Genomic DNA, 16041 nt, shown 5'->3' on the forward strand with positions numbered 1-16041 from the left:
AAAGAGCTAAAACATTTGGGATCAACATAATCTAGAAATTATCAGACTTTATACAAGCAACGCAGCATCCTCGCTACATAGCACGGTCTCACCAGACCCTCACGTCTCACCCCAGCAGCAGGAGACCTCACAGCTTTGCTTGCGCTTAGCGTTTTGTTTTGCTTTAATTCTGTGGTGAGCAAGTAGATACAGAGCGCTATTTTACATCCCTGGCAGAAGAGATGCCAGGGAGCAGCGAGGGGATCCCTGAGCCCCAGGAGCACCCGGTCACACTGCGAAGGACCGTTCCCTCACTATAAATGTCAGAAAATCAGGAATAAAGAGGAAGGAATGCGTCCTACCACAGCTGCTCCCAAGGCAGCAATCTTTGGTGACGTATAGAGTGGAAAATGTGTCAAAGCAGTTTAGCAGGAAAGAAAAAAAAAAAACCCACGATGAAGAGAAGGGCGGCTGAGTGTCAAAAAAAAATCATGAAACAAACATCCAACCACAAATAATTTGATGGTTTTTATTTGTCCGCATTGCGCTGCTGACATGGCATGTTTCTCCCTGCTGACTGCGCTCGCCATATGAGCGCTGAAGTCTGGCAAACTTCGAGATGGCTTTCTCCAAGAGCAAAAGCGATTATCATCAATAGGCAACTCCCTGCGTGTCACCCGTGCCTAGATGTGAGATCAGTACAATCAAGAAAAAAGGACCGAGGTCACTTTGGTACGGTTTTCCACAGCAGAAGAGCAGCATAGCCTCTTTGGTGCAGCTGCAGCCGTGGTGATGGAGAGCTGCTCGCCTTTCGCACCCTCACAAGTCAGTGCTGGCTGGGAAAAATCAAGAGCTGTTGCCTTTAATGATCCCATAGCTGGGAAATTGGCGGAGATCCTTTCGCTGGCAGCGGGATCTGAGTAACCTTGTTAAAATAGTTGTTCGGGTAACCTGCATCTTCTGAAAAGGGGGTTGTTGTGTGGCCCGAATCCCTGGATGTACAGCACAGTGCCGGTCATGTGCTGAAGAGCATCATGACACTCTACCTGGGAGCAACTAAAAAGGTTAAACAACACCCAGACCTGTGTGATGGTTGACTATTCTGCCATCAAATTTGCTCTAGAAGAAACAAGAGCAAAAGAAAAGGCTCACGCTGGAAGCTGAACCCTGGTGCCTTTCAAAGGCGGACAATGATTTCCCTCCTCCGTGTGGGTTTTGTCCAGTAAGGAAGGTCATCTGGAAGTAGTATGAGCCTCCCAGTCATTTTTTAAGCCTCAATAAGCCAGAGAAAAAACTGACTAGAACAAGAAGAAGGGAAAGTACAGCAGAGCAATGAAGACCATAAAGGGCCGTGGAAAAGGAACCTTAAAACATGGAGTTTTTTCCACAGACATCTTCGAGTTTACAAAAATGTAAAGGACCCCTTGAAAACATTAGGTTGCCTGCTGCTTTTTGTTTAGGAACCTCCATCCAGCCGTCACAGGAAAGATACACAGGCTCTTGGATGTTTCCCTAACAGTTCTCATTTTAGGTAGTGTAAATAACATTTTTTACATTAACATCTTATTTATGTAGAATCTTCTGTCTCCACAGATGTCCTGCAGCTGTAGGTGTATAAAATACAGAGCGGGGCTGGGAGCGGAGGATTAATCTCTTCCTTATACTTAACACAGCTAAGGAGGCAATTCAGGGGAGCTATGGAAGTGTTATCAGACAGCAAATACCACATCGGATTCAGAGATGAGGCTCTGTTTGCTTAAGACACTGTCTGTCGCATCCTCTGATGTCTTGCATATTATATTTTTAAGTCAAAGATGCAGAAGTAGTCTAATAAATAATTATTATTAGAGAGGCAAAATCTTTTGTAGGTAGCAAAAGAGGTTCACATGTGGCAGCCTTATTTACTTCCAACCTGGTTTTTTTATTCCCTCAGGGATACTGTCATGCCATGGTAGTCAGAGGACACGCAGCAGTGGGCAGCCAAAACAAGTTCTTCATCCATATAACCCCCTTGCCACTCAGTGAAAAACGATAGCATTTAGGGACTGCTAATGATTGTAAGTCAGCTGCCTTTTTAGGGAGCTGGAGCATCTTGTCCAAACCAGGCAACAACCGCGTATGTCGGTGCATGGGTCTGAAACAATTCCATTAGCGATAGGACGAGGGGCAATGGTTTTAAACTAGAGCAGGGTAGGTTTAGATTAGACATTAGGATTCTTTACAATGAGGGTGGTGAGACACTGGCACAGGTTGCCCAGAGAGGTGGTGGAGGCCCCATCCCTGGAGACATTCAAGGCCAGGCTTGGTGAGGCTTTGAGCAACCTGATCTAGTTGAAGATGTCCCTGCTTACTGCAGGGGGGTTGGACTAGGTGACCTTTAAAGGTCCCTTCCAACCCAACATGTTCTATGATTCTAAATGCAAGTTTCCCCTGCCATGCTGTTTCTCTGCCCACCTTTTGCCAGATTAAGCCTTTTCTCACTCCTTCAAAAGTCCAGCCGGACCCTTGCTGTGTTAATTCTGAACTACAGCAGCCTGTGAGCGCCAAGGTGCGTGTGTGCCGGCAGTGGCTGTAAGGGCACAAATAACATTTAACGCAGCGATGCTCTAATAACTGCCGCCGAAGGTGAACAGGCATGCCTTGATCACAGCGCTGCTTAATTAGCAGGGAAATGCCTGCTGTGGGTAAACTGTGCTGTGATAGCTGCTAACGTGGGAAGTTTGCACCTTTGAGTCAAGGCTTTGCGCAGCCGGTATCTCGGCGCTTCGGTGGGAAGCCATCCCCTATGTACCTATAGGAGGAGCATCCAATTCAGCTCACGCGCTTCAGCCAGACTGGCCAATTCAGAGCCCCGCACGCATGTCACCGAGGGGACAGAGGTCTACTCACAGGTGTCTGGGGGCCCGTGCTGTTCTTCTCAACCAAACACGAAGAGCCAGCTCTTCTGCTGCTATAAATCAGCAAGCGCCCTTGTTTTCGGCAAAGAGGGACCAGCTTTGCACCAGGGTTATCAACCCTTCCCAGCAAAATGCAGCATGAGGCAGTTAAACCCAGGAATCTGCGCTATTTGATCTGATTAAAAACATTTATTAAGGGCAGATTTTAGCTTCATAACCTGTTGCTTGTTGTGCCTGAACTCCACAGCGTTCCCTATTACCTTTGATTTTCAGGCACTACAGGCTCTGCAGCTTTGGTTTTCGCAATTGACGGCATCTCCTGCCAAAGGGCAGAGAAATGCTGATGAGACAAATGGGAAAAGGTTCTCTTCATGGTCATACCGCAGCTTTTCTCTTGTCACTGGCATTTGCCAGATTAAAAACTCTCAGTGCTCTACAAAAAGTCATAAAGTTCATTTACAAGTGTTAAAAACCCCCCCCAGATCTAGACTCTCTAGACTCCTAAACTAGCTACAGAGAAGTCCTATTAAAAATCCAGGACATAATGTACTGTACGAGCAGAGCAGTTAGATATGTACATATCTAGCTATTTCATGGATGGAAAAAGCAAAATTGACACAATTACAGCCTTGTCATACTCCACTGCTTTCTTCAGACTATCGGATGTCACTTAAAACAAAACAAACAGCCAAGTTCATTTCCCGTGACAAACATCCAGGGACATCTTAAAGTCAAAACAGAAGGAATCAAAATCAGGAAGAAAAGGAAACTCTGACGAAGCTTCAGAACCTTGTCAGATGCAATTATTCAGTACGTGTACTCAAACCAATGAAAAAGAAGGGCCCCCTTTGCCCTATTGAAGGATTTCATGTACATTGCAATCCACGGCGTTAGCTTATTAGAAAACCTGCCGTGTTTTTTAATGCTGAGAACGGGTGAACAAAACTAATATTGAGAAAACCAAATGGGGTACGGAACAGCAAACAACAGCAGCACCTCTGCTAACACTGGGAAAAGAAGTCAAAGTGCATATAATTTGATATAATCTCCCTCATAATAAACCACTCCTTACCGCAATTAAAAACTTCAATCACAAAAATCAGTTATATTGAAGTAATGAGAATATTTCTTACCTCTTTTATGTGACTCGAGCTGCAAACTACTTGGGAAAAAAAAAATGGATCAAAACCCTAAACATAACGTGATTAGAAAAGCCCCAAATGACACCCATAGCAAGTGATTTGCCCCTAGCTGAAAAGTCATTTCCTAATAAAGCTGAGGCTACAAGTTTTGAGCACCACTGGCACTTACCAGGAATGATGTCCTACAGGAGAAGCAGCGAAAAATTGTCATCCTCTGGGACCTGTTTGTTCCATCAGGAGCTTGCTGCTTTTTTTCTGCTTGCTGTGCTTTGAGCGATTGGGTGGTGCTGTTGGTGCAGCCTGTGCGCCATGGAGGTACCCACTGCAGATCCTGTGGGTAATCTTAATAGAAGTATATTTGATGTGAATAAAATAATCCAGTTATTTGGCTTTCCTGTGGCTTTTCTGGGAAGCCAGAGTTTTATGCAATTTCGTAATACAATTGCTCAAAGGTTGGGGTACTCCTGTAGATTGGATACGTTAATTTTTGGCTCATAAGGGATTGCATTCTTATGTGCCGCTACCTTTAAATGCTTTCAGCTTTGATTAAATCTCAAACAAAATGGAGTTTGCAGTCTATGTTGCTTATATATGTCCTAATTCAGAACCAGAACAGCAGTCAGATGAAACCATATGATGGTATCTCTGAGCACCCAGTACCCGTTAGTGGAGCAGTGTCCAGGCTCTCAGGGCTCTCCTCTGCTTGTGGGATGGGTCAGAAGCCAACCAGCAGACACCAGGTGACTCCTTTGCAGCCCACATGCTGGATAATTAGTATACAACCGGAGGAATGGTTATGTGTCCTCTCATGCTCTTGGCTCTGGGAAGGGGAACGTGTTCTGAGGTTGTGCAATTCTGGCGCAGAGGCGTATAACACCAAGAACCACCCTTGGCTGTCCTCATAGCCTCCTTCACTTCCTTCAGAAGACATTCAAGTTGAGTTTCCAAAAGAGAAGGAATACTTGCTACCGATTGTCATCGCTTCTGCAGCCATCACTAGAAAACACGCTTCTTTCCTGCCCTCCCAAAGCATTATTTGCTCACCTGCTCAAACCAAAAGGCTTTTGAAGGAGGACATGGACAACAAACAAGGTGACAGGAACACTGGAAAGCTGACAAGCTTTTGCCTACCCTTTTTCTTGGTGACAGCAATGGGTTCAGACCAAAATGCCAATCAACGTCCCATTGCAAAAGCATTTTCTCCCTTGTAAATAAATATTTAGGCAGAAATTCACTGGCAGTTAGGAGTGCCGTCCTGGCAATATCGCAAGCGATGGCTACATTTGGTATGAGCCTGGTCCAAGTGTTCCGAAGCTGAGGGTGGGTTTTCTGTCTTGGAGCTCACCGCTCTTTCTCAAAACCAGCATCCTGCCTCTGGCACCACGGTGTAGTGACTTTCTTCCTAATAACGTGTCTTGTCAATGGTAACCCCCTCCTGCAAAGCCGGGAGGTATCAATATCCTTATCTCCGCATCATTATAAAAATGGTATTCTCTGCTATATGGTGTTAAAAAATTATATGGTGTATGATATTAAAAAAATTATAAAAATCTCTTCCTTTTGCTTTTTAAAATGCTTACCAGCAGTTGTTTTAAGAGAGACAAACCATTCTGGTTCTCACTTAGCTTTCTACAAACTACAAGGAATTCTTATAAAACGATGCTGTCGTGTAGCATCTTTGCCAAGGTTTAACAAACTGTTTTAATAAAGACTTAGATTATTAAGAGGGAGTTGTATTTTAAAGGAAATTACAATGCATATTTGGAAGTATTCTAGATCGTTACACCAAAGTATGCTTTTTGAATGACTCAACAATATCCATTTCTCAGCCGGTATATATTCTTTTATATGAATGTTTGTTTTTTAGATTAATGTTTATTTCTTATTCCCTAATTTGCTGTTTTAGCTAATTGCACAAGATATGCAAGAACAAACGCTAATTACTAAATCAGGCCCTAGCTTTTAAAAGACTCAGGGGAAATAAACCAACAAATGGGAAGATAGGGACCTGTTTATTTTCCCTACTCCTTGCCTGACGGGCTGCATAAAGAGTCACAGTATTTTAAGAGAAGGCACAGAATTATATGAAACGGTGGCTTAGCTTTTTATTACTGGGGGGAGAGAGGTTGCTAATCTGTTTTCCAATCATGGAGTCTTGCCAGGGAATTTGCAAGGTATTAATTGCCATATGGAAAGCACGGTCATGAATGCCTACATATGTACATTGCTCTGTGTACGCATCAGCTTACACATGTGTGCATAAAAACATCCTCCTTTGGAAAGCGGGTTTCTGCTGACATTTCTTTTCCAGGCTACACGATGGTTGCTGATCACACACACCTGAACCGTTCCCTTGTGCGAGCTGATTGTGGCAATGAATGTGTCCAATGAGGGTGGAGGTCCGTGGGAAAAATATAAAAAAAATTGTTGTTCCATCACGGCCTTCTGTGCTCTGCTGCTGCTCCCTCTGTCTCCTCTTTACTCCTGGCTGTTCAGTCTGGCACATCTTTTCACACTGAAATTTCTTATCTTCAGTGGCTACCGCTTTATGTTTTCCACCCCAAGCTACCTCACTTTCTGCTCTTGACAATTTTAACACAGTAATTGACACATGTGAGTTACCTGAAATACCACACGTCATTCCTGGGGCTCAGGCAGCAGCCTAGAAAGACTGTGATGATTTTGGCCTTTAATCATTTGAATTGTTCTGGCTGAAACAAATTTTCAGATGTGGGGCCTTTGTCTTCATTTTCATCTAGCTGACACTAATGACTCCCCAGAAATGCTCCCTCGAAAAGGATTTAAAGTAAAGTAAATGCATTTACTTTATTATTCCTGTTCAGTGGTGGTTAGGAGGAGCCATTTCTAGTCATTCTCCGTCTATTGCTAGTTGTGTTTCCCAGGTGTAATGGAGGGGGGAAAGCAACACCCTGCTGGATCCTCGGTTTGCCCCGCGCTGAAGCAGAGAAGCAGGAAGACTGTGTGAGATACAGGATGATGTAGAGCTGCAGGCAGCCACAGTATGACCCAAAACAACCACAAAGAACCGTCAGAGCATGCCGCCATTTTACCGGCGTAAGGTACAGTGCAGGGTCTTCCCAAAAACAGCCCTTCACGAGTTCTCAGCCGAAGAAAGGCTTGAGGAGCTTGGGCCAAGTTGGTGGAAACTTCTGAAAACTGCATCCATCCCCCCAAACAAAATACTTCCTTGGAACCACAGATGGAGAGCCTTTTTCTTCCCCACCAGTGAGTGGCACATTAGAGGAACAGACTGTGGTCATTCCTGTGGAATTACTTCAGCGCGGCCCCTGGAAGCCAGCCCTTCACTTTGCTCTGAGGCAAAAGATAGTATTACTTTTGAACTTACCCTCAGCTAAGGCTTTTGAAAAACTCAAAGGCCGCTGTAAGAGCTTCTGGCCTCGGGTGTTGTCTTAAGTGGATCCCGGCTGAGGCCTGGTCTTCAAGGTGGCCAGTTCTGACAGATGCCATGCACAAGATGGCTTCTATGCTGCCTCTTGTAAGGGCGCCTCATCTTTAGCCATCTAAACGTCAAGCAGTTTTCAGCATTAGAGGTAGGCACGCTTGTCAGTGTTTTCTATCCCAATGGAGAATGTAATCAACTGAAATGCCCCGCGGTTTTGCTTTATCAGGTTGCCAAACTTTCTGGCACTGCTTTTGTAGGCTCTTCCCCTCACGTTTAGAAGTTGTTGAGAAATTCGCCAGCTACTATTACGACACTATTATTTATTTATTTTTCATACATGCTCCTAAATGAAATACATGCGGCCATAAAATTGGAAGAGTCATTCTGCTGAGAATTTACTTTGGGAAGGCCAGAGATAAAGGTACTTCTAAACACAAAATTGAAGTTAGAAACACTCTACCTGCTGCTGATCAACTCAGTACAGAAGGATGATGAAACACGGAAGTCACTGGCAAAAAGAAAAGGCTGTAGAAATGACTAAGAATCCAACTGGATTTGTTTTCTGGAAAAAAGCTCTTCTAAGGCTTGGCTGAATGAAAGGTGAGGTTCATAAAAAAATGTAGGAAAGGCCAATTGAGTGCAAATACCCAAACTTTAAAAAAAGACAGGCTGTGATGCTCGCCAACAACCTGAACACATGCTGTCAGTCATCCTCATTAAGTGCTATTTATAGAAGAGCAAAGTGAGCACATTGGGATGAACAAAGCACTGACTTCACAGAGTAGAAAAAAGATTTTTGAATGAATACGTAGATGGACATGGAAAAGGATAAAAAGGTGAACAGTAAACCACTAGCATGAGAAAGCAGAGACCAATCTTTTCACTTTCTTATTCCCTCAGTCCTGCTTCAAAAAATAGCAACCTTTTTTCTCCTCATTCTCCTTCCCAAATTTCAAAAGATCCACAACAGAAAACATTACTTAGAAGTCTCTTACAGATTTCAGTTAAGAAAGTGCCCTTTACATGGCAACATTTTTTAAATTAAATACTTACTCTGAAGGATAATACTAGCATTGGAATTTTATGCTTCAGAAATACAACCTACAACACAATAAGAGAGAGTGTACTCTCAAAGTAGCCCAGGAGGCGATCAGTAAAAGCATACAATACATCATCTCAGGGGCACTTCAGATTATCACCTGTAGGAGTTCTCTGGCAAAAATTAAATGCAATCCATGTTACAAAGAAGACATAAATGAAATAATACACTAAATTGCTACAGTGAAGCTAGTTTAATTTGTTGATATCAGCTCAAGGTGCTCTTTGCACTCCTCGTTTGTGACTCTGATGGAAAGATCTTCGAATGTGTCGATGCTAGAGGAGTGGTGCCCCAGGCCAGCACGTCTCACCCCTTTCTTTCTATAACACGACAAAGGGGAAATGGAGGGTGTTGGACATACCTGGAATCACAGGATGAGTCAGGTTGGGAGAGACCGCTGGAAGTCATGTGGTCAACACCCTGCTCAAGGCAAGGCCAGCTGTGAAGTTAAATGAGGTTCATCAGTATGTTGTCCAAGCAAGTTTTGAATCTTTCCAGGGACAGGGATGCCACACCACCGCTGGGCAATCTCTTCCAGCACCTAACGACTCCCATTGCCAGAAGAGTTTCCATCACGTCCAAGAGGAATTTATCTTATGACCACTGGCGGCTCTAGTCCTATTGCTGTGCACCTCTGAGGAGTGTCTGGCTCCATCTTCTGTTTTTGAAGACATCAGCGAGATCCCGCACCCCCTTCCCACGCCAAGCCTGCTCATTTCCAGACTGGAGTAACTGGAGTAATTCAGCTGGATTCTGCACTGCTAACCAACACTCTTTGGCATAGGCTGTGGCCTGCGGTGTAGACTCATAGTCTGCTTGTTGATGGGGGATGTTTTCACCAGAACATGAGACTTTATGTTTTTTGGTTTTTTTTTAATTCACTGTGTCTTTCTATTAATTTTGTGTGTTTCTTAAATTATATAAGTGATGAAAAATATTGGAAGGTCTTGAATCAGACACATCTACATTTCACTACTAATAATTTATCACCCTACCAGAATTTACAGTATTTAAAAACTCTGTTACGTTTTCCTTTTCATAGGTATACAAGAGAAGCAGATCTGCCATACCCCTGCCCGCTTTCACCCGATTAGTCATCAGGAGAAAACATGGCCATCTGAGATGGCAATGACAGGTCAGCTGTATCCCTTTGGAAGGTGGTGGACAGTGGCACAGTTCCCTCCCTCATCCCACAGGAAAGAAACCGGAGCGTCTCTCTGCAAGCTCCTAGCAGAAAAGACAGGTCACTAAGTCAAAATCACCGCCATGAGATGTCTTTGGAGGCTCCCCCGCACTGCAGTGAGCAGCGCAGACTGTTTTCCTTTCCACATATTTGTGACTTATAATACGCCCCAGATTTTGAAGCAGGACCGTGCAGTTCCGATGATGAACCAGGGGAATTCTGCAGCTCGCTCCTCACGACTCTAATAACTTTGGATGATTATTTCACGTGATTCACTTGGAGCCCTTTTCTGATCCTCATCATGAAAGAATTAAAAAACAAAAAAGGGCAGAAATGGATCATATGTTTAAGTGTCAAAAACATCTCTATGCTTTTCAGAAAACAGGGAAAACAAGGAAATCAGTAAAACATTCTTTTGTCTATGACAGAAAGTGTCAAAATTTAAAGGAACACACTACAACATAAACTGTAAACTGCATTAAAGTTATGACATAAATTTTGTATAAGTCCACACTGCATACTGTTTTCCTTTAACAAAACTTTTTGATAATCTCAGAATGCTTAACTGGCATAATGCAGTTTCTCAATATGTTTGGTGTTACATTTAAAAGATTTCATTTGTTAAAGTTTTCATGAGTTATTAAAATCACTGCTTGGATGTGGTACAGTTTGTATTAAAGGATAATATTCAAACTAAACATACAGCTTTTTCACAGATGTTTAATTACAGCAGCTTCTCAAATTCCAAAATCATTTGTGGATCTCTTGTTATTTCAGATGAAACTACTTACATACAAATGTGGGCTACTTTGGCCCATTATCTTTTCAATATTGTGGGGCAAGATGAAGTTGGCAGCATTTTTAGCCAAAAAGGGTCGGTTCCTCATTGCCGGTTCCGAGACAAGCTGACCAAAAAACTCTCAAAGAAATGAGTAACAGATAAAAAAAAACCCTCAAATTGTTATTCTTTTTCTAAGTTCTTTAAACAAAATACCACTAATTCAAAGTGTAACCTCAGAACTCACCTCTTGCCTGCAGCCTTAACTTTTTCACTCTCTGCATTCTCCAGCAAGTTGTCTAGGTTTGATTTACCCTCTTATAAATATACAAGAATGCAGTTATTTATTGTTCAACTGCTGCTTTATTGAAGAAAGCCCTTGTTCTCACACTCCTAACTATCTTTGTACTGGAAAGCATCGGCTTTGAGCAGAGGTGGAAGTCTTGGTTAACAGATGCAAAACCAGTTGCTACTAATGAACCCCTAAGGACTAAAATAGTTTTACTATGTTATTAGGAATCTGAAAATAGATTTGGTACTTTTTTTGGCATTATCTGAGGCTCAACATCATCACAATACCATCTCTTCTCCTGGTGAAGCCTGCTGGTTTTGGATCAAGGGCACTCATGAAAGACGCTGAACGCTTCTCTCACCCTTGGGTGAAATTCATCCCTTGGAAAGGGACGACCCCACTGGACTCAGTGGGACTTCAAGAAGCACACTGGGCTTGCGTTGCCCTCCGCAGAGAGATTAATTTAATTCCCATGGTGATACTAGTGCTGCCTTCGCTGTGAATGAACTCCAAACGCTTAATTTTGCATCGTCGCCTTGCTTCTTAAAGCACATTTTCTGAATAAAAAGCTAGTAAAAAAGTGAAGATCAAGGAGTGGAAATTGGAGAGAGAGAGAGAAAAAGAAGAGAGGTTTCCAATAACACACACTAAAGATTTTAAATAAATATTTTAATTCTATTATTGGCATTTACAGGTAGAAAGCATACAGTATGTTACAATTTTATCAAAATGTGAAAAATATGTATGTTACATAAGTAACAAATGTAAAAAAAGTATTTTTCTTACCTTCCCTGAAAGTAAGAAAACTATTCAGCATAGGAAAATATTGATATAAAAACACAGCTTAGGTAAAAAAAAAAAAAAAAAAATTGAAGTTTTTACACAGTACAATAGGTTCATCAGATCTGCATGAAGATGTAAGGACTTTGTGAGGTTCTACTTTTACCTAAAACTTCAGGGAATTTGAGACAAACAGTAAGCTACATTAATGAATCTACAAGTAGTTTTCCCTCATATCCGCTCCAAAATGCTAGAGTGCAGTAATTTTCTATACAATAAATAACTCTTCAAAGTTTCCACCATAGAAAATCATATAATGCAGAAAAAATGTCACTCCAAGGTCACAAAGGCTAGGCAGTGCTTTAATAATAATTATGATAACACTTATTATAGTGCTTTATAAAGTCTAAGCACTTCAGACGAGTTAACTGATTAGTCCTCACAACACCCCTGTGAGGTAGGCGAGTAAGCGTTATTCCTACCTTTCCGTGGTACAGATGGGAAAATGAAACCTGGGGAGAAGCGGGGGCTGCAGCAGCAGCACAGCCGAGACGAGAGGCCAAGAGATGTGGAAAAATTGAGGGTTTGTTTTTTTCCCCTCGCTCCTGTCGATCGTGCTGCTGCTCCCCATCCAGGATACCCGGCTGGGCTGACCAACGCCAATCTCTTCCCTCCCACTGGAAGCACTGAAAGGGGTGGGCAGGGACCAAGGTTAAGCATCCCCAAATATTTCGTAGAGATTCAGAAGCTCTCACACAACTTTGTCAAAAAAACCAAAACCCAAACAAAACAAAAAAAAAAGGGGGGGAGGGGGGGGAACCCCAAACAAACAAATAAACAAGCCGAAAAGGAAAAGATACTCCTAAAGTGCTGACTGGCTTGAGCTGCTTCTAGCACCTCTTGTGTGGAATTAGACTTACAGCACTGTTGCCAGCAATTATTCAAGCTGATTTCATCCATAAAGTTACATGCGAGCAACTGCAGGACACGGTAACTGTGTTTTCTGAGACACCTTAACTACTGTAATTCCTTCATTCACCATCCTCCTTCCATGCACTTCTTAAGGAAAATTAAATCCTCAATACTCTTGCATCGTAAAACATGTTAGTAGCTGGAGACAATATGCACATCCTTCACAATTTCAAAAAAAAAAAAAAATTAGTTCATTTTCAGAACAAAGCATTATTAATTTAAGAATCACAAACCAAACAATGGTAAATAGGAAACCCTTTTCAAAGGCTGCATGCCGAATATCTTGCTTTCAAATACAATGCATGCAGGAGAAATAAATTCATCCAAGCATAATTAAATTAAAAATGTTTTAAGTCTCTTTCAGCAGCATAATGGTTATTATTTTTAAAGTCTCCTCCAACCAAACTGGCCTGGGGTTCAAATGCTGACCTTTGCTTTTCTACAACCATATAATGGTTTGACCGGTCCCCGTGGTTTCGCACTGCGGCAATACCAGGAGACAAAGCCTATACATACTGTTCTGCTTCCCCGTCCTTGGAAACAGGCTTCGTTGTACCACCTTTGCTGTCTTCACTCGCTGCTGCTGCTGCTGTTTTTTCAGGAAGCGATGCCAAATCTTTGAAAACATCCACATAATGCCCAAAGCCCGGGCCCCAGTTCAAGAGGTTGTCCCAGTTGAAGCTTCCTGCTTGTTGCCCCAGTTTCACGGGCAGGGAGCTCTCCCCGGAGCTGGCGGTGGTCGCCTGTGCCCCCACCGGTCCCCCCTCGCCTCGGCGGCCAGGGTACCGCCGGGGCTTCAGCCTGGCACCGTAGTTGTCCTCGTCATCCGCATCGGACTCGTTGACCTGGGATAACTTGGGCATCCTGGAGGTGTACGCTATGGGCTTATCCCTGTCGTACTCCATCTCCGAGCAGGTGAAGGACTCGTGGGAGTCGCTGTCGGAGGAGGACTCAGGTGCAGGAATACCATCGGCCGGGTTCCTCGTCCGGGACAGAGGCCTTCTGCAGTCCTCCTCAGAAGAGGACCGGCCGTGGTCTGCGCTGCAGATGCTGGGGTTTCTGGGGCGAGGGGTGTTCAGTCTCTCCACCTCTTCAATGGACAGCCCCACCGGAGGAGCAGTCTCCAGAGGGATCTGCCCGATGGGCTGCTTCAGGCGGCTTCCTGGTCGGGAACCATGGCTTGCCATGGTCTGTGGACTCTTACTTCTCCTCCCCAGCCGAGTGGCGTAGTTAAAAATGCCGGGCTGGCAGACATCGTTGTGCATCTCCAGCGGGCTCCCTTCCCTTATGGCGAGGTGCAGCTCCCTCGCCGGACTGTGCCTGTAGAACGTCGATGATTTGGAGAAGGGTGCGGGGCTGTGCCGAGACAGGGGGTTGGGAGTAGGGCACGCCGAGTGGCTTAACGAGGATGTCCTCAAGCCCTGCCCGTAGGCAGGCTGGTAGGTCAAGCTGCTGGCTCCCAGGGGCATGGGGGACTGCCGGGCGAAGCCCAGCGGGCTGTGCCTCTGGATGGAGAACTTGGGTGTGTGACTCCGAAACTGCTTGTAGTGCTGGATGATGTCAGCGTCTGAGGGGGCGATGCTGCTGGCGTTGTCGATGTCGTAGTGCTCGATCTCGGGCTCAGGAGAAGCCAGTGGGGCACTGGGGATGGTCTCCGTGGCGTGCGGGATGTCGGTTTCGTCATAGATGAGATACGGGTTTTCTCTTTCGATGATATCAGGTTTTGGGTTCCCTTCGGGCTGCTTCCTGACCGTCATGTCGTCACCATAGGGCGGGATGTTGTCCGGGTCATCAAACGCCACATTCTCGCTCCCTTTTTTCTTCTTCTCCTTCGTTTTCTTCTCCTCTTTCGGGGCTTTCGACTTCTTTCCTCGGCACTGGTTGCAGAGGATGAGGCTAAGGACCAGCAGCGCCAGGACTGTTGCGCAGCTCCCCACGATAGCCGGCACAGCCCAGAGGGGCAGGGACAGCTCGGCGGGGTGTGGGGACGGGAGGCAGATGTGGCCACCATTGATGCCCGCTCTACACTCGTGGCCTGGGGCGCAGGAGACCCCCAGACATGCCACCACCGCCTCACACGTCCGTCCCGCGTATGCCTCGGGGCAGCTGCAGGTGAAGCCGGTGTGTGCCCCGGGCTCACAACTGCCACCATTCTGGCAGGGGCTGGAGGCACAGGCGCCTGGTGGGACACACTGGTAGGCATACCACTGGTTGATGCACATCAGTTCGCCCCAGCAGGGACTGCTGGCACAGACGTTGGGGCCGCGGCAGCCGATCTTCACCGAGGGGTCTGTTTTGGAGAGAGTGGCGAGGCTGTGCTTGCCAGCGAAGGGAAGGCTCTCCCCGCCGTACTTGATGTAGGAAATGCAGCCATCAAAGCCTAGGAGGAAAAGCAAGAGTCACATCAGGACCTGAAAAATTAGTATGCTCTGTCAACAGAGGCCAAAGACACTCTGAGCATCACTGTCACACTAAAGAGTAAACCTTTTGGATCAGCAGATGACAAGATCTGCGATGTGCCTCTTGCCCCTTGAAATGAAAGAGGAAACACCAACAGAGAAGCAACAAAATAGAAAACCCAATCATAGAATGGTTTGGGTTGGAAGGGACCTTAAAGACCATCTAGTTCCAACCCCCCTGCCCTGGGCAGGGACACCTCCCACTAGACCAGGTTGCTCAAAGCCCCATCCAGCCTGGGCCAGTGTCTCACTACCCTCATATTGAAAATTGTTTTCCTAGTATCTAATCTAAATCTGCCCTCTTCCAGTTTGAAGCCATTACCCCTCGTCCTATCACTACATGCCCTTGTAAAAAACCCCTCTCCAGCTTTCCTTTTGATAATTTTTTAGGGTTCATAGGAACTGAAATCTACTTTTAAGCAGAACAAGATTAAGTAAAGGCTGGTCATGCCTAGAGCTTCTGATACAACCTCTACAAAGGCACCTTTTAAAACTAATGATTTTCACAGCTAAGCTGTGCATAGAAATGGAGATTAAAGATAAGAAAGTAATTAAATAATTTCTCTGAAGATACATGCATGACACTTACATAAATTATACCAAGATATCTTGGTTCTTTTAAGTCTGCCAAATAAGAATTCAGAAACAGACCACGGTTTTTAACTTCAACACTAAGATTTCAAAGCAATGACATTTTTCTTAGGTGAGTAAACAAAATGTACCAAAATCTGCAATTAAGATGTTGAATTTAACACACATTTTCTAGAAGGCCTATAAGACATTTTGTACACGCATTGCTTTCATTAAATCTGAAAAAATAGGCGATTGTAAGCAGAAGCCTAAATGTTATTTTGAAATGTTGATCTGGCTTTTAAGAATGCTATAGGCTGCACAGCAGAAGGAACTACTGTCTGATTGGGAAGTAACTCCCTCAAGCTTGGGGACTGGGAATAAAGTTCAAATCGAGCAAACAACATAATGGAAAAATGAAACGAGAAAAAGCATTTTGGGTAAAACCAGGTCGCTCGCACATTGA

General features: G+C 44.4%; 1 protein-coding gene across 1 annotated transcript in view; it reads right to left on the reverse strand.

The window, feature by feature from the left end:
- Positions 1-11486: 11486 nt before the first annotated feature.
- FAT4 (FAT atypical cadherin 4) overlaps positions 11487-16041 on the reverse strand; it is a 149796-nt gene continuing 145241 nt past the window's right edge. Inside the window, exon 17 of the mRNA XM_063336202.1 lies at positions 11487-14926. Within this exon, the coding sequence (XP_063192272.1) occupies positions 13053-14926 (1874 nt within the window). The 3' untranslated portion in view covers positions 11487-13052. The remainder of the gene's footprint in view (positions 14927-16041) is intronic.

Source organism: Chroicocephalus ridibundus, chromosome 5 (genome assembly GCF_963924245.1).
Source record: "Chroicocephalus ridibundus chromosome 5, bChrRid1.1, whole genome shotgun sequence".
Taxonomy (NCBI): Eukaryota; Metazoa; Chordata; class Aves; order Charadriiformes; family Laridae; genus Chroicocephalus; species Chroicocephalus ridibundus.